Here is a 20,178-nt window from a genome sequence, read left to right as displayed (position 1 = left end):
GGGATTTTTACATTTCCCCATAAATCTGAGGCCAATGTGCAAAACAAAAAAGTTCTTCTGGTGCATACACGGTCAGACTTACTAGATCAACAATGTGAACGATTTTACCAACAATTTCTGACAGTATTTAAATTAATGATATTGTCCAAATCTGACTGCAAACAGTCGATATCCGATATAGTTATCTGACATGCGCATCGTTAATCGATGCATGCCAACGATATGAACGATGTAATGATTATTACAATCATTCATATCTTCCAGAAAGTGTGACAGTGTGTACCCTCCATTACACTCATTTGACACTCACAATGATGCCACATTCTCTCATGGTCAGAGGTGCTCCTGCTGTCCTCAAATGCTAGTAGAGGGGGTACCAAGCACATTCAATAAACGTGTTCCTTGCTTGAAACACCCTCTCAGTGTTCTCAATAAGTGAGTCAATGTAATGTTATTATATTTATACAAACACCAATATATTTGTATCCTGTTAATGGATGTTTTGATTTGTTTGTGTTAAAATTGTAATATCAATTCAGTGAATGTCCATGTGTTCTCCTAGACTGGCTAGGATTGAGGAGACAGGCTTCGAAGCCTCAAGTCATCTATATTCCAAGTGTGCTGAATAATACAGTATAGTAATTAGTAGGCTACAGTGGCCCCTCTAGTTGTTACATGTGATCAGCTTAATGCAAAAGGAGAACCATTCAAATTGAAATTCACTCCTATTACGTTTGAGGGGACTCTAGAGCAGTAATACAATGTGCAGGTCATATACATGTAGTTCAGCGGTCATCACAAATTTAGCACATCACAGTATTTTATTTTTTAAACTTATGTACTGTATGACCATTCTTACATTATAAATGCAGTTTATAAAAATCTGTGTAATCATTTCCCTTGGTTTAATTTAGAATATTCTACTGCAGAAATATATTACAAACATGGTTACCAAATATGTAATACATAGATTAACAAGAGAAACTAAAGCCGAAGAAACATTTTGTAACCATGTAGAGAAACCTCAAGTTGGCGTATAACAATATTTACCTTTGCCCAGTAGCGGAGTGCCACCACAAGTGGCAGGAGCCTTGACTCTAATGTGCCCAATGTAGCCAGGAGGTTGGTGGTAAGACAAGCGTTTTCATTGCCTGCACTCACTTTACATAGAAGGCCACTAATGGAAGGAATGACACATGGAGTTTTAGGTACGCATTTCAGGCTGCCAAACTTTATACACGTTTACTCAAAAGCTAGTAATTTGTATAAACTGAATGTAGTACAGAGGATAGCTTCAGATTAAATAGACAAGTTGCCAGCGCCCATTCTGCTGGCATCACATTAAGCAATAATAGTAGCACACATACATATATATCTACACATATATGAACCTAAAAATCTCAGCTCCAAATTGTCTAAACATGCTTAAATGTTTGCTATATCTTATGAAACAACCTGCTTGTTACTTGGTTATTCATTAAAAGGTTACAGTGGAATGTCAGAATACAGCATTATGGTAACTCGGTATGATGACCAGTGGCGGCTCCAGAGGGTGGGGGCTGCAGCACAGTCTAAAGCTGGCCACACACTAGAACAACTTTCATCCAACCAGCCAACTAGTTGATCAGTTGGAATGAAAAGTCAGCATTTACTCCCATACGTTACCAGATCAGCAATTTGCTCCTAAATGCCAGAAAACAGATGAAAATGGTCATTCAGACAAGTTTGTTAAATGTTTGATCTAAACAATTTGTTTACAACAACAGTTTTTGTCCATCTTCCGGCATTTGGGAGCAAATTGCTGATTGTCATTTGCTTTCATTCCTTACCAGATTTTCATTCCAACCAATCAACAAGTTGGATGGTTGGATGGAAGTTGGTCTAGTGTGTGGCCAGCTTAAGAGATATCCAATTAGCCCCGAACCTGATCTGTCCAGAGGAAAAGATTCACGAATAGTGCAATTTTTTGCCCCTGAAAATGGCGAAAACACATAGGTCCGTGAACTTATCATGAATCTTAGGGTTTTCGGGAGAAATATCCTACTTCGTCCGAAAGAGGATAAGGGGGAGAAAAAAAATAAAATAAAAATCACCGGAGCCCCCACTGATTACCTACTAGAAGAACGCACATACACAGTCAATTAAGGTTATTTTAATCTGGACATTGCCAAAACCAAAGTGTGTTGTGAAACTACTGCTCAGACCTTTGCTTGTCTCTGCAGACTATTACAGGCACCCTGGCGTGGAAATCAGCATCAAAGTCTATGAACAAATCTAAAAGAAGAAATTTGTAAAGATGATCAGAAAGTAAATTATTGATTCAACCAATACACTGTACTATTCTTTTAAACAAAAATGGTACTAAAAAAAACCCCATACTGTACAGCAAAAGTTCTCTCATTTTAAATCAAGGAAGAATTTACATTGATTCTATTAGGTGCGAGTTGGATTCTCATCACAAACTCACAATTCCATTCCAAAAATCACATTTTTGTGCGCACCCCCCTGAGCAGGTTAAAAGGTAGGGAACATTTTTATTTTAAAAAGGTGAAAATGTCAGGACAGTACAGAACCTCTGATATACCCGAACTAATGAATAATCATGCAGTTGGAGGGTTTAAATAGAATTTGGCTAATAAAGACATGTCAGTTTCCAGGTGAATTACTCTTACAAAAAAAAAAAAAAAAAAATCAATGGTTTAATGTGTCACAGGTATGTGGAGGTGATGTATAGATGGGAGAGGGGTTTTAGACCATGCAGATGGGAGCTAAAGAGCATTTTTTCCATAATCGTATTAAAAATACTCTCCTTATGGCCACTTACAGCTTCTATATGGTTCTGCTATCTCAGTGGTCCAGGTTGATTTCCTCAATATTTACCCATGAACTTAACTCAGCTTTCACAAGTACCACAAATTGGCATACCTAACTGAATCTTGCATTTCTTGAGTGCGCACATTCACATGATGTATGAGAGTCATGATACAAACTCCCACTTAACCATGGCATTTAATTTAGGAATGCAAGCTCCTGTTAACAATTTTGCCTTAGATTTTTCTTTTCAAAATATTTCATTGCACCCTAATTTTTCAGCCAAAGAAAAAAAAAAATGCCGTCATTGTGATCACTCTTGTGTACTATGGAATATAAGAAATGACCCTTTCTAGTGCAACAATGCCCTTATTATACAAACAATATAGTCCTTAACAGCTAGCATCTCCTTGTAGCAATGCACACAAGAGGGTTTTTTCACAACAATCTAAAACAAGTACAAAGGAGTTCTCATAGTACACCATATCAATAGGTCACCGAATAAAATGTATTTTAAGCGTGCATGAATTTGGTTGACATCTCTCTCGCAATAGGTCCTTACATTTATATGTGAGTAATCCATTAATCTTAGCCTTATTTTGGATGTTTTATTTTGGAACGCAAACATGATCAATAAATATACTTGTTTTAAAATACACCTGACAAAATGTGTTGGGTGACCTCCCACATTTGGTCTGGTGAAGTGCTACCAATTTATTGGTACATAGAGTGACATTTTTATTTGTAAATTGAATACAGTCTGTGGTCCTGCTTCTTCATTCAAGCTGAAAGACATACTGATTATTCCGGGAAGCACATGTTATGTGAACTGCAAGTCTGCACAAATATTTCTCTGACATTCAGTAACCTAGTGATGTGGTGCACAATGAGCGCTCCCTCATTTTTCTTGGTTTAGACTACAGAATATATACAGAGTCTCTGAACGGGATACAGCCATACTCATAACTGTGCAAAATCCTTTTTTTACGTATCTAGTGGGCTGTATGGGGCCAAAGATATACCCTCTCATCCAGCTGTACAAGAGAGTGAAAAACTAAATGAAAGAAAAAAATATTACAATGAGTTATGGCTACTGAGGAGAATATAACACACACTAAAAAAATGGCTTATATTTGCACTTTAGGTACATTTTAGATAAACAGTAACCAAACAATAATATAGGTACTATAACAGACCACTTAAGAAAAAAAAATAATAAAAAAAAAAATGAATCACCCAGCCTAAGAGAGTAATTTATAAGAGGTGAACATCATTCAAAGGTCTGTTTCAGCAGTAAAAGGAGTATACTTTATGAAGTGTTCCAATATGGGCTAATTGTTTGGTCAATGCTGCACATATGAAAGACCGCAATGTAGTCTTACCACTTTGTTTCAGACTTTCTTGAACTAACAAAAGAACATCTGGTTGAGTCATCTGGAAAACAAGCAAAAATGCAAAAAGTGAAAATATCAAAATCCAATAGATTATGCTCAATGAAATATAGAGCATTTTGTGTATTATCAGCATATTAAACAAATTTTACAGGAAATAAACCAAAAATTTAAGTTTTCAGGGATACCTGCAAAATGTAAGCATCCCCTTCATGTACAGTATTACAGGGGTACCGCAGCAAATATATCGGAGATATCTGCTGTGATTTCCTTGTTGCCAAAAGCAGCCGCTATGACTGTCTATGGGGGGCACTTATATTGTAACATTTACAAAGCTCACGTGGCTCCATCAGCTAATGCCATCTTAGATGGCATTAGGCTTTGGAACCTATAGGCGCGCTATGTATATGCCTTATTAGAGGCTCAGGACACTTATCAGTCTTTGGGGAAGATTCAATTAGCTGCAAGAATCTAGTAATAAATTAGGTTTCTGCACATAACACAAAAAAGAAAACATTGCTCATAGTTGCATGAATAGATTTCCGAAATATGAAGCAAAAACAAACGCATGATACTTCAACCAGGGCCGCCCAGCTAATGGATTTAGCCTTTTCACACTACGTCCTAAATTCTATATGGGTGGGGATTGATCAACTTGTGGTCTGGCAGAACAATATATTTCATTAGATTAGCAATGTAAGATATGGGAGGGATTCACCAATCTATAATAGAATTATTTTAAAAGGAGGACAGTGTTGCTTGTGCAAGTGGGTATATTGGTAAGCATCCTTAGATCGTACATACAGCTGGGTCAGTAGTGATGATACGCTCCTGCAAATACTAGCAGGATGGTGGCACCTTCAATGGCTTACCATCTTGTTGGGTGGCTATATAAATATGGAGAGGAAGAGTCAGGGCCGCCATCGGGGGATCGGGGCTGGCTGCTGGGACTGGAGTCCCGGACACCTGGCAGAAAGGGGAGAGCCTGATCCACTCCTTTGTCATTGAGCAGCAGCAGCGCTGCTGCCTCCGTCAGAATAAGTTGAGTCGGCGGGCACTAGGACCCGCCGCGGCTCTAACAGTCTTGCTTCGGCTACCCGAGAACACATGCAGGCGCGTCAGTGTTTGGGGGCCGGGACTCAGCAGAGCGGCAGATGGTAAGGTTAAACGTGCTGTGCTTGTGAAAGTGGAGAAGGGGGCTGGCTGTACGGACACACACACGGGGGGGGCTGGCTGTACGGACACACACACGGGGGGGGCTGGCTGTACGGACACACACACGGGGGGGGCTGGCTGTACGGACACACACACGGGGGGGGGCTGGCTGTACGGACACACACACGGGGGGGGCTGGCTGTACGGACACACACACGGGGGGGGCTGGCTGTACGGACACACACACGGGGGGGCTGGCTGTACGGACACACACACGGGGGGGCTGGCTGTACGGACACACACACGGGGGGGGCTGGCTGTACGGACACACACGGGGGGGGCTGGCTGTACGGACACACACACGGGGGGGGCTGGCTGTACGGACACACACACGGGGGGGGCTGGCTGTACGGACACACACACGGGGGGGGCTGGCTGTACGGACACACACACGGGGGGGGCTGGCTGTACGGACACACACACACACACACGGGGGGGGGGCTGGCTGTACGGACACAAGGGAGATCTTGCTGGATAACCATTTAGTGGGGGAAGGGGTGCCCTGCCAATTTTGTCAGTCCCAGACCCCACAATTTTTGATGGCAGCCCTGGGAAGCGTTTATCTATTAAATAAAATAATAACGGGAGTACTGTACATAGATTGCTACTGAAGTGTGAGCTGTGCCAGTTCAGTTTATAAGAATGTAAAATTGAAAGGCAGGGGTGGAGCAGAACCCACTCCCAGAATTGGAAAGGGGCCTGGCAATGCTCTCTTGTCCTCACAGACACCAGCAATGCACCTTTTAAAAGTAAAAATTTATATAAATACACATTTAAAAAAAAAAAAAAAAAAACAGCCCAAACCTGTTGCCTCCTGTGCCACAGGCACATTAAGAGTCAGTGTTTCTTTAAGGTTAAAATGACACTGTGCTGAAACCCTTGGACACCCCCCCTATTGACTAATTAGGCAATTGGAAGTTTCCAATTAGCCCAATACTTATATGTTATTTTTGGGGGTAAAAAAAAAGTTCTCAAAATTACTCCAAAAATCAACTTTTTCGTTAGTTTAGGCACTTGGGGTTTAATTACAATAATTTTTTAGTTGAAAAATTGTTTTCTAACTTTGTTTTTTTTTTTTCCAATGTGCACTCAGTTTCCCAAAATAACCTTTTAATTTTTTTTTTTTTTACATGTAAAAAAAAACAAACAAAAAAAACAAAAACAAAACACTTCAGCCATTTGACACCATTTGAAAACCTACAGTACCTTCCCAATGCCCACAAACAGCCTTCTATACGGCCCTGCTAACAAAATTATCCGTTTTGGGGGGTCCAGGATAGTCTCCCCGCATTTGAATGCATTTCTCATTTGCTTGTCAATTCGCACCAGTCTGTTGCGAGTAGTGTGAATAGGCATTTTTACTTGGATTGGAGACCTCTTGGGAGCGCGCATCGATGCCAAGTGTGAGAGTTTCAAGAAAAACTCTACTCGCCGTTCGCACCTAACTGAATTGAGCCCTAAGTGTTAATGAAGCTTAACCCCAGTTAATGGCATCAAGGCCCCAACAGTGACTGGAGAACAGACTATTCAGGGACTGTGTCTGGTATTATAGCACTTACATGTCCACTTTAAGTTAATTATGACAATGTTACGACTACTGTATAAATACTGTAATACAGCAATTCAATAGTTGGATGATATGAGAGTTTATACATTAAATTATTAATTCTCAAAAGTATTTAGTTGTGGAGCATTATAAAGATAGAGTACTTAAATACCAACTTTGTCACTTGGAAGAAGTGTCCCTGAACCTATAGCCACCTTGTAGCATGAACCAATGGATCCATTAGATCACATTCCACAGTAAATTGATGAGGTGCATTCTCAGAACTATTGATTAATACACAAGAAAATTGCTGCCTCCACCACCAGACAGAAAAGAACACCTTAATCTGTGTACAACACCTCTTCATTAATATGCAGCAAGTAAAACACTTGCCTAAGAAGCTGGTCAGTTATTTTATTACAATTTAGACAGTGTAAATAGCTCATCAATTTTAATGGAGTAAGGAGTTATAAACTTACATTGGCAGGAAACTGAATATCTATGTTCAGGTCTGAATTTGTAAAACCCATTCTGCTGCAGGAGGATCCATAAAGCCTCAGAGAGCACTCTGGAAAAGAAAAAGCAAATTTATACATACACGAGAAAAAAAATAAAAAATACATAGCACACAAACACCCCTCTGTAACAAGGGAGAAAGGTGTGGGCTGGATGTGGAAACTATAGACTGATTATACTGTACCTGGAAGTTTCTCTTTAATGAGAGTTTCCATGGCAGTTAGAATGGACAGTCTCTTAGCCAGGTCTTCTTCATGCAAGCCATTGTCTTTAACTATTTTACTAATGGCAATATCTATTGCTTGTATCTGTGGCAGTGTTGGTGGTGGTAGAGTAGTCAGCAATTCCTCTTCCCTTTTTTCCTGCAGGACAATCAGTCTCAACTTATAATCAACAACTGTACAAATACCTTTCACATTAAACTTGCAGTCACAAAACATTTGTAAGTTAGTCAATGTAAGCCAAGTCATTGTAAGATATATGCCATTCAAGACAGCATGACAACTGATAAATCTGTTATTAAGCTATCCACATAAGACTCCATCTTGTCACAAGATGGTGTGTGCCTTTAAGTATTCATAGCTTTAAATGTATAATATTACAGAAACTGATTTCTGCTGAACTTTGAGCTGAAGAACCTTGAAATGTATAAACATGCAGATAGTGTTATGAATAAGACTGTATCCTTACCCCCCCCCTAACACTCCCACATTTACAGATAATAATGTAATGAATGCCAACAATGACTGCTGTAGTGAGATATAATGTGTGAATATTCTGATATGTTGCAAAGTAAGAACACTGCTTTATATTATTGTACGACACGCAAATATAGCCAGAGGGAATCTTGAAACAAAGACTGATGTGTGTTGATTCCGTCTCCTGAGATCTCAGTAATGCAAGGGTCTGACATACACTAATGAGCTTGGGCTGTTGATTAATTAAAACAGATTGCGTAGTGATAGATCGGAATCAAAGAAAAAGTGGATCCGGATGACTGAACACACCACCAGTAGAATGGCAAAGGGTGTTTTAAAATGTAATTATGCAACGTGTATAAGCATGTGCCATTTTGGTAAAATCTTACACCAGACTCTTACTTTATTGCACATATTGGCTAAGTGCAAAACTAAAAGCCAGCTGTTTATTGGTGAACATTTAAAAGTCTCTATGTCTAACATAAGTTAGAGAAAGATGCAAGTTTGTTTTAACAAAGCTACAAAAAAAAAAAAATAGAGGGTCATTACAGTGATTGATTTGGATTTATCTACATAGGTAGCAAAGATTTAAGACCAAACTCACCTTTAAATTTCTCTTGTGTCTCTTTTCTTTGATGTGTTTATGAGCAGATGCTATAGAGTCAACAAGGGCATCACAGAGCTTGCAAGTATACACAGCTGTAGGATACTTTCGAGGACGCTTAAGAAGAGGAGGAAAAATAAATAAAAATCACATGCAACTACACTGCAATAGGTGTTTTCTACTAAAAATAATGCAGAATCCTTTGCTAGATACAGCTGCTAGGCACTTTGTTTATTTGTTGCACAGGATCTCCGTAAACACTGTACTATTGGATTAGTCTGCTCCTGCGTGTTTGTCCTGTACTTTGTCAATGACTCAAACCTAGTCTTAAGGTGCGTATCCACTACACAACAGTATGATTACAACATTGTAATCATGCAATTGTTCATCATCCTGTGCAGTGGATAATGTGCCCACACTGAACAATGTCGTACAGTGCAGCCACCCACCCTCATCCCCTAATATGCACAACCTATCGATATCGAGAGGTTGGCCTGCATGTTCAGGCGATGACAAATGCCAACGACCAGCGAGAGCGCTCATCGCTGGTCGTTTGACAAATTACAGCACAACAAATGAGCGATTTTTTCTCGTGTAGTGGATACACACCTTTAGATGGACCTACATTTCAAAACAGAATAAGGTGGACAAAAACTTCAAACCCACACTGTATGGTTTGCATTTCATACACCAGACAAGCACAATCTAAAAATAGGCCTGTAATTAATAGGATCTAGGTTTAATGATGAAAAACTGCTGTATAACATTTCAGAGTTAGGTTTCAGGATCTAGAACAAAGTATTAAGTCTCATCTATTCATAGAAACGCTAGAAGAGACGCTGGGGGATTGAAGAATATATTTGGTGTAAAGTTCTTACCCGTTTCAACCTGTAAATACAGTCCCGCTTCAAGCGCTCTTCAGCTTGCTGCAGTCCTAGCAGCTCCTTTTTGGACAACGCAGACTCATCTACGATTGGGCTTTCCAGACAGTCATCCTCATCTTTCTCTGACTGATGTTGAGGTCTCTCATGCTTTACTTTCACCTGTGTCAGTGAATCTGTAGGTAAGGTGGTACATTATGCAATTTAAGTGATAAAATAGCCATAACTTTATGATCAGTATTAATAGCATATTTGGACAGCTTACAAAACCAGTCAGTTTGGTTTTAATGGACTATTTAAAGTCTGAAGAGAAAGCAAATTACTATGCTATTAATGGATAATACGATAATATGAAAAAAAAAAATGAAAAAAAAAAACCCAAAAGCAAAACCATCACACTCCGCCGGACACAGATATAGGTAGTCTGTCTATTGGATAACTATGCCATCTTGATAAAAGTAAAAATTGCCACAAGTTAAACGTATGGACGTTTACAGAGAAATGGGGGTGAACAGCTACAGCAAGCAATTTCAGTGCCAATTTCATACTGATTTTTCTATTAAGATCTATAGGATTGTAAGCTTGCAAGCAGAGCAATCCAACCTCTTTGTCTATTATCTAGTCTCGTTTTACTACTGTGTTGTTCCTAATTGTAAAGCGCAACAGAATACGCAGGCACCAAGTAACTTAATGTTAATCTATTCAGGTTACTGTCTCCGCAAAATATACTGCTAGGTTTCCTAAGAAAATGGGATACTGGTTCCCACCTGATAAAGGGGGAGATGTACTAAGCCTTGGAGAGAGATAAAGTAGCAACCGCAAATAGTTCTGTGGGAAATTGTTCCTCCTGACCATCTCTTCAGCTCAGAGGGTTTCTGAAATGAGTGCCTTGTTATACAGGTCATCTTTCCTAACTAGGGGGCTGCAGGGTCCAGAATGTGTTGCAAAGAATTTGAAACCTGAACAAGACCCTGAACAGATTGAGACAAACACTGCACCCAGGGAGGTTCAACACAGGTGGTGCACTGGACAAAAGAGAGGGCCCAGTAGAAGTTGAAATTAGAGGGGACTGTCTGGATAAGGCCAATTGATTTGACAGCTCCAACATCGCCTGGCTCTAGCAGAGGGCCTGCTACCTGGGGACCCGACAGATTCTCCTTGGTGGAGCAGGCATCACCGAGAAAACTGTGGTCCAGAGCACCACAAAAACTTATCCTGACACTTTTTTGCAGGAAAGGGACCAAAATGTACTGAAGCACCCTTCTCAGGGTCAGCTCTGGCAGAATGACCTAATTGTGCATACACACGGGACGATTGTCAACGATAACAATATCGTTGAATGATCTCCCGGATGATCGATATCGATCAACTAGCACACCAACGACCCTATAGTAACCTGGTCGGTATCAACAAGTTTGGCCTGCATGCACGGGCGATGCATGCCCACGTATCGCAGGTCATTGGTGGGTTGGATGCACCGAAAAATGCACGATATGAACGATAACATTGATAACGTTAGCGTTCATTTTAATCGTGCAACACCCGCAGAGGGCACTTAAAGTAGACAGTGAGGGAGACTGTAGTTCACACTAACTGTGGCATGCAATGAAAGGAAAACAAAATGCAGTGCTAACTAATAAGCTGTTGAAGGCATTTAGGCATAAAGAATAGGAATAGTGCTTTGCAGAATAAATCTATACCCACAGAGATTGCTATGCAGTCTAGATTAATAAGCACTAAATGAAATGCACCAGATAAAGTGTACTATATAAAGTATCAGATATACAGTAGGGAGACAACACTATGCATAACATTTAAAACCACCCCAACGATCCTGATAACTCCAGATGTGGAGCATACATACTAAACAATAATTGCTTTGTTTGAAACGATCACCTGGACTTCAAATCATTGTTGACTTTTTAATGTAGGATTGGACAATCTCCATACACACTACAAAGCGCACACAATAAACAATTCATTTAAAATTGTATAATGTGTACCTAGCTAAACACTGCTGCCACCAAGATTAGATCTCAAAGCCAACAATGCATACATTCATATTCTCCTGGCTTTATTACCCTTTACAAATCAAAACTTAAAACTAACCAGAGTCATCTTAAACCAAACAAAACAGTATTTCAATCATGTAGTGTATTCATACAGGTTTCTTAAAAAACAAAAAACACATTTGTAGAGGAAATCTGGTGCTGGGTAAAGTGAAGAAATGGACCATAACCAATTGACCACCTGAGTTTAACCAGGTACAGATTTGTCAAACGATTGAACGATTTTACCAAAGATTTGAACGATTTTTGACTGCATTAAAATTAATAGAATCGTCCAAGTCTGACTGCAAACACATCAGATGTCAGATATCGTTATCTGACCATCGGGAACGCGCATCGTTCATCTGAGAGATGTGTCAGATTTTCCTTGAGATATGAACGATTTTTTAAATCGTTATCGTTCAGATCTGAAGAAAGATCTGACCGTGTGTATGCGCCATAACAGTTTTTATAACTTGATACCTTTACCTTGCAGTCCCCTCCCTTGGAAGGGTCGCAGAAAATGCTGCGAATGTGATGATCTCTTTATGAACTGTACTCACAAGCAATCCTAGTCAGAAATCTTTATAGACTGCATACATTTTCTCCCAAACAACCGACACAGAATAATGCCATCAATTACAGGATACAAAAATAAGTATGCGATAATTTGGGACAATACATAGATTCCAGAGCTTCCCTAATAGACAGACCGCTCCATTTAATGAACAGAAAGTAGATCTACCTAATTGTGAATGTAACATAAGAGGGACACTATTGTCATAATTGGTATGCAGTTTTTAAGATAGTTTTGACACCAATCCTTGGAGGGATGACAAATGCATGAATGGAATGAATGAAGATGCAGATAACAGCCATTGATGCGGTTGGAAATAATCCTGATCACAGTAGTCATCCCGAGGAGGTTGGAAATGGTTAAATAAAATCAATCGGAAATTTTTAACAAAGAATACTAGTGGGGAATTATACATTCTTTCCACCTTTAAAAAACGGAGTGTAATTTAGACATTATGGATAAAATTCTTCTTAGGTTTGTCATTATTTCACATGGCCCTAATGCGATTTCAGGCAGATTGCCCGATTTTAGGCGAGTCTTACGATGAATCGTGTAGTATTTAGGTAGGATACGATCAGATGCGTGCTCCCGCCGCTCTTACAACGTATTGATTGATCTGATGTGTAGCCCTTATCTATCCTAATAGTATGCAGATCATGTCATGTATTTGTGCATGCGATGCATCGTGTGTCCGACCAGCGTAACTTGAGTTACACTTTGAAGTAGTGTGTGTTCTTTCAATGAGCTTCCCTCCTAAACTGCAGATAGATCGTATCGCGAGATCGTATGTACATCGTGTGTCAATCGTGCAGCCGGGACTGCCAGGGAGTTCAGGGGAAATCGTAAGATGAATCTCATCTTATGCTGGTCGTACTAGTGTATGGCCAGCATTAATCTTTCTTAATTGTCTCACCAAAACAGATTTGAATCATTGACTAACAGAGATAGAATTACTCCAACAATGTACACTATATGGTTTCTTTTCTCCAGTTCCTATGCACCAGGGAAATTCTTTACCCATTCGACCAATCTTGAAGGGTGGCTCAATACCCTTGTACTACTCATCAGGCTGTGAGCAGGAAAGGGACTGACTGATTCCTTTCTGTAGTGAGGGGTATGTCTTGCACTCCAAATACTCAAGGTATGTAATCAATGTCTGGAAGCATTATCTCCTGATGGATATGAAATGAATACACTATGTTAGGTATTAATCAATGATTATTTTGCAACAGCACTTTATTTATATACATGTTCAGAAAAAGGTATATAGCCTTCAGGGTAGCAGGGACCCTTGTCTAACTCATACTGAAGTAATCAAGATAATTTAGATTTATACCTCAGAATTAAAAGGGTTTTAAATCCTATGGTAAATTGACAAATCTAGACTACAATTTTTTTTCCGAGACTCCTTCCTTTGCATCTTCACAATTACTGCTCAATTTCCACACCTTCAGAAAGCATTTGAGCTGGTATGTGCATGCTGTGCCTGATGCAGCAGATCTGACTGAGGCGGCAGGGCAAGGCTGTTACAGAAGCATTCCACAAGGCACTGCAGAACATGGTTGATGCAGCCAAACCAGAGGCACCCCTGTATGTGCGATTCAATTGTTAAATCTCGCCTGACCATCTAAAGGTGACGGGAGATCAGGGGCGATATTCAATGTTTTTTTATACGGCCATGCCTTATTGCGCACCCAAATAGACCAGGTTTAGCAGCATAACACAACTAAACCAGTCTAAAGTCCTGATTAGCACACCCAAAGAGTCATTTGGACGCCCAAAACCAGAGCTTTTCACAGATTTCTGCTTGTCAGCAGGCGCAAGCTGAAATCTTGAAGGCACCAGCCATTCGCAGCCGACTGGGGCAACAATTGAATTGCTCCATCGGGCGCCCATTAGTAACAGCCATGTGGCAAACTACTGAATCTGCCCTTAGGACTTCTACTGCTTCAATTTGTTCTGCATACAGCAGCTGGCATTCGGGAGCTATCAGTATGTGTGGCAACACACATACTGATAGCTGTTGCGTGGGTCGTGTATACTCGTTTTTTTTGTTTTGCCAGTTACCCGGATTACTGCGGAGACCAGCGCCAGGCTATAGGAGAGTATGAATTTTTCTTTGCAGAGCCATGTATTAAGGATATTCTACTGGAAAAGGGGACAGATACATCTGGTATAGGTAAGTATGTGTGAATGGGTAGGGGTGTGTAATAAAGTTATACGGTCACGGTGTGTGTGTTTTGTCTTTTTTTAACCATTTATTTTACAGTGAAGTTACAGGTTCCGCATGTCTGCTGGCACTTGTTGTTCCACAAGTGCAAAATGACAGGCATGCTGGCACTTATAGTTTTACATCATTTGCACCCCCCCCCTCCCCATTACCTCCATACCCACCAAGCCAGGTTTACAGCGTAAGCCTGTGGTGGTCGGGGGGCTCTTTGAGAGGTCCCCGACTCCCCCGAGATCACCGGCTTGCGCTGACCGATTTGGGGTGCTAATGCTTTGGACCTGGAGCCCTGGTGATTAGGTCTCCGGGCTGTGGCATTACACCCAGGTCGGTTGGGTCTGGTGCTTGTCTTAAATACATGGAGATCCCCACGTTTTTTTTTTACCCCTATATTTAAAACTAGAACTGGTCCCTGCAGCCTTGGATTGGTTTCTAAAATACGGTGGAACCCTACACATTTTGTTCCGCATATTTTTAAACACCACCACTGGCTGGCAAGCCTGGAGCTGGCTTGGCTTTTGGGGGGGGGGGGGGGGGTTACACAAAACGGGAATTTTCGGGAAATATTCTAGGGACCACCCTAAAGATGTGTAGACTTGGGGGATCACTATGGGTACCCCCATTTTTAACTCCTGAAGGAAGTCAGGGTTTCAAATAGTAGTGGCAGGTGCGTTTTTGCACAAATTTAAAAAAAAAAAAAAATAATGAGTTTTGGGACTTAAAAATATGCTAGTACCCATTTTCATGTACCCCAGATTTGATAGGACCATTTTTAAAAACTAAAAAAAAACAAAAAAAAAAAACTAAATGCTCTTCTGCATCAGTTCTTCAAAGTCGGGAAAAAAAAAAAAAAAAACACACACCTGCCGCGGCTATTTCAAAACCTGACTTTCTTTTGCAGCCAAAAATGGGGGTACCCATAGTGATCCCCCATGTATGGACATCTTTAGGAGGGGGGGGGGGGGCCTAGGATTTTTTCCCGAAAATTCAATTTTTATTTATTTTTTTGATATTTTTTTTTTTTTTTAACGCCGATCAAAGTAACGGCGGGTCCCGTTTTCGCCTACTTTCAAATTGAATACGGGGATACGCGGGCCCGTACACGATACTTTAACGCCTACAAAACAGGCGAAGGCAGCATTAAGTCTGGGCCGCGTTAAATTATCACGGCCCGGCTCAAATTGAATACGGGCCTTCGTATTATTGATTAACAGCCCCTACTGGGTGAAGCGGTATTGTGATTAATTAATAGGGGGAATGTGCTTCTCATCCCAGGATCTTACCACTCCCAGTTTTCCGCTGATCGGGCTGGTCAAACAATCCAGTGTGGGAGGGAGTGCGCTGTTATCAAAGGACTTGTTGCATATTGAGAATATGCTTTTTTTGTGGCTTTTGCCAGCTACATCCAACACAAAGAAGGATATAATATTTTACAGTAATTTCTAGAATATTTGGGTTCAGTCATTTCCCATTCTGTAACTATACTCTTAGGTCACTTCCGCAAGTAGAGGAGCCCATGGTAAGCAAAAATGAACAGACATTCGTATGTTTGAGAACTTCATTTAGAGAGGGACTTGTAATCCCCAATCGAGTAGGTCTAGTTCAGGGGTGGCCAACCAGTCGGAGGCAAAGAGCCAAAAAAGATATGTAGTCAAACGAAAGAGCAGATAGCAGGCGCGCTGAAAAAAAAATGGTGTGTGGCCTAGCTGTCAAGGCCACTCCCCATTTTTGTGCGCAGGCCTTTGGTCTGACATTCGCAGGAGCGTGACCTTGTGTCACACTCTCGTTTTTAGCCACGCTAGGGGCGAGCCTAGGACATTGAAAAAACACATTTTACTTAACCTTCCCAATATACATTTTTCACTGTTGAAGTGAAAGAAAAAGCCAGATCAACATAGAAATAGCCACGTTCACATAATATACATTGAGAATGCCAGTGTCTATTATGCTGTGCCCCATATGCAGTGCCCTCCTGTAGTTGTGCCCATTAAGCAATTCCCCCAGTAGCTGTGGCCATTGTGCAATGCCCCTGTAGCTGTGCCCATTAAGCAATTGCCCCCAGTAGTTGTGGCCCTTAAGCAATGCCCCTGTATCTGTGCCCATTGTGCAATGCCCTCTGTAGTTGTGCCTCTTCTGCAATGTCCCTTGTAGCTGTGCCCCCAGCACTAGCTCCCCCTCCCCGCTACGAAGAAACTTACCTTCATGCTGGCATCGCTCCACGTTGTCAGGGCTCCAGAGTCCCGCCGTCGCTGCTGCTTCTGCAGGATCTAACTGGATCCAGCAGATGCGCGGGCTCCTCACATAGCAGCTGATGTCATGACCGCGCACTGCATTACTGGGAACACTGGCCTCTGATGCGATCAGAAGCTTCTTTAGTCTCTGATGTCTTCAGAGACCAGTATTCTCAGTAATAATTGGGGGCTGCCAAGCCGCGAGCCTTGGAGCAGCATTAGAAGCTCAAAAGAACCTCATGCGGCTCGAGAGCCATGGATTGGCCACCCCTGGTCTAGTTGAACAGGTCTCACGCAGCATTTTCCAAAGAAAACCTACAGTGGATCAGAACATTCCTAGGAGACTGACAATTTCTTATTGGCACCATTTGCTACAACTGAAGAGAAGCTAAATGCTGAAATTAGACAAGGCTTCCTTCTTCACTGTTTTTTGCCATGTCTATTGTACCCTTTGACAATTTTATTAAGTAGGCACTAGATTGGTTGTTTCATCAATACAAATGAAAAACATTTACCTGTTAAGTATTTCACCGCATTGATGGTTGTATGTCTGAAGAAGAATTCTAGACTTTGCCATTACAAGTCCAAATTAAAGGCCATACAGTGGTTAATTTTTATTTCTTTCGACAGTGTAATTATACCAACACTGTTGTAATGCTACGTAAAGCATTTTAACTGAGGCATAACTTTAACGTTACAACGCCTGCACTGTTAAAATCCTTTATGTAGCAGTACAACCGCGTTGGAATAATGGCATTGCATTGTCATTTCGACAGGTCGCTGTCAACATTGTGACTGTCGAAATAATGTGTGTACTCCCTCCCCCGTATATTATCCCCTGTTTTCTGACAACAGTCCTAAGAACTACCAGCTCTTTAATGTCATCCTTGGAGAAGTGAACAAGAAAGGGAGACTGTTGAACTAGAAATGATGGAAGAGTACAAAAAAATAATATATCAAAATACACACACACACACGACAGGCTCAATCCACGGCACTCGACCATCTGGGGTGCCCTTGGTATGTGACCACACCATCTACATAAAAAATATCATACAAACTCGGCACTCACATGCTTTTCAAACTGCAACTCCTTTGAACATAGGGAATGTTGGTTCCAAAATATTGCGATAATTTGTTAAGCTGGCCACCGCTTCAGGAGTTGGTTTGAAAAGCATGTGAGTGCCGAGTTTGTAAGATATTTTATATATTTTTTATGTAGATGGTGTGGTCACATACCAAGGGCACCCCAGATGGTCGAGTGCTGTGGATTGAGCCTGTCGTTTATTTAAATTTTGTGGTCACACTTGCTAGGGCACCCTGTTTTTCAAATGTAAGACAAACTTTTTTCTTTTTCCAGGTGCTTATTAACTGATAGCCCTGGGTGTGGTCCTGTCTCTTTAAGGCAGGACCCAGTTTTCTGTTTAAAATGTATGCAAGCTTGAGGCCAAGATGGCAGATCAAGTTCATTTATCTGAGAATCAGTGTAGGGACTGGCTAGATGGGAATGACCGTGAAGCGGTGGCCAGCTTAACAAATTATTGCAATATTTTGGAACCAACATTCCCTATGTTCAAAGGAGTTGCAGTTTGAAAAGCATGTGAGTGCCGAGTTTGTATGATATATATATTTTTTTTCAATATAACAATGGAAACTGAGGTTTAGCGGCGACAATATGGATATAGTGCAAGCACCTAAAGAAATATTGAAGTAAGGAAACCTCCATACTCTACTGCAAGGAGGATGTACTGTAATAATTCCACGGGGAAATGCCTTAAATATCTCCCCCTCATTCTTATTTTTAAGAGCAAAAGCAATAGCCACATTGGAATGAAGAATTGTCTTTAAAGAAATAAAGGGGTCTATGTACCAAGCCTTGGAGAGAGATAAAGGGGGTGGAAATAAAGTAGCAACCAATCAGCTCCTGTAATTTTTCAAACACAGCTTGTAAAGTGACAGTTAAACTGGGTACAACAACAGCCCACCGACCCATCGAACGATTGCCAAGTGCATACACTTACCAACTTACACTTACCAACCATTATGGCGATTGTCTACACTGACAGCGTAGACATCAAAACTGGTGGGGCATTTGAATTTGGCCGCACAGTTGAGATGTCAGTGACCGGTGGGTCCCTGCAGGAAGTGTACGGGCGGTTGGTGGGTCTCCTGTACACAGCCAGACATGCCAATATACCCGCAAGATATATTGGCATCGGCTGTGCTGCAGGGCAGATGCGATATGTCTGAATAACGTTGTTCACAGACATCTGTACACACCCGCCGATGCACTACAGATACATTGCCCATTTAATTGAATGGACGATATAGCCGTCAGTGTGTAGCCAGTTTTAGGAGCTGGTACATTTTCTCTCACCAAGGCTTAGTACATAGACCCCGTAGTTTCATAAAGCAGCTTCCCATTTTTCTATACTTAGTTTGAGAAGCACTGCTCTAAAGGAGCCTGTGTCAGGACACCTTAATGTCTCATAAGTTGGTCCCTGGTGTCACGCGCAATGACAGAGGGGGTAAAAAAAAAAAAAAAGATCCAGGTCATGCTCCGGCCAATCAGCAGAGCAAGGGGAGGAGTGTGCTTTCTCGCATGTCTCTGCTCCAGAATACACTCTGGCCAGTTAACAGAGCAAGTGGGGGTCCATCTGTGCTGCATTCTTGCCAAAAAGCCCTTCTCTGCATTTTTTTTGCGTCTCCACTGAAAAGGCATCTAATGCAATGCGACAAGGACGCACCAACAGACTGTACTAATTTGATATGTGACACCTGTATATCCTAGTGCTACAATGTAGTGGTTCCAGCTTTTTTCAATCCATGTTCTTCATATACAGACTCAGGTGCACACAGTTATACAAGTGTCACATATGAAATTAATCAGCACAGTCTGCTGGTGCATCATAGTTGCATCACATTGCGTCTTAAATGCATATTCGGCAAAAAGGTGCCCGACGCAAACAGAGCGCACAGGACCTGGTGGCTCACTCATGCCAGGCAAGTCACACTGCGTAGCGTATTGAGTTTAGATGTATGAGGACACCACTGTAAGTGTGCTTGCTACCCTATTCCACCGAATACGCAGGATTGTCTAAACAAAGCATTAGGAGTACCCAGGAGCAGACAGACAGCTGCAGTGCAGACGTCTCATGTCTGTCTCGGAAAGGAGCGAACATGTGTAACATTATGAAAATCCCTATCTTTAACATGGGGCATATGTTACCAAATAAAAAAAATTAAATAAATTTTGCAAACCTTAACCCCCAAAAGCCCTAAACTAAAACAAGATCTAGCCAACAAAACAAACCCCTAGTCTATAGTCATTCTCTGCCCTGGGTTATGCCTTCCAAAACAAACATTTTTTACCCTGTAACTTGGCATGCAGCACAGAGTGTTTTACATGGACCTACCAAATTTCAGTTCAGTA

At 41.1% G+C, this 20,178-nt stretch overlaps 1 protein-coding gene across 1 annotated transcript in view; it reads right to left on the bottom strand.

The window, feature by feature from the left end:
* The window catches only part of TUT7 (terminal uridylyl transferase 7), an 87,471-nt gene that overhangs the window by 54,664 nt on the left and 12,629 nt on the right, over window positions 1-20,178 (bottom strand). The window contains exons 3-9 of the mRNA XM_088470086.1: window positions 9,660-9,838; window positions 8,782-8,898; window positions 7,664-7,841; window positions 7,443-7,531; window positions 4,194-4,245; window positions 2,205-2,274; window positions 1,051-1,177 (exon numbers count right to left, since the gene is read on the bottom strand). Coding sequence (XP_088326212.1) covers window positions 1,051-1,177; window positions 2,205-2,274; window positions 4,194-4,245; window positions 7,443-7,531; window positions 7,664-7,841; window positions 8,782-8,898; window positions 9,660-9,838 — 812 coding nt within the window. The remainder of the gene's footprint in view (window positions 1-1,050; window positions 1,178-2,204; window positions 2,275-4,193; window positions 4,246-7,442; window positions 7,532-7,663; window positions 7,842-8,781; window positions 8,899-9,659; window positions 9,839-20,178) is intronic.

This window comes from Taudactylus pleione, unplaced genomic scaffold, assembly GCF_031769625.1.
Source record: "Taudactylus pleione unplaced genomic scaffold, aTauple2 ptg000095l, whole genome shotgun sequence".
Taxonomy (NCBI): Eukaryota; Metazoa; Chordata; class Amphibia; order Anura; family Myobatrachidae; genus Taudactylus; species Taudactylus pleione.
The sequence above is the reverse complement of the archived record's forward strand: the minus strand, read 5'-3'. Positions and strand labels throughout refer to the sequence as shown.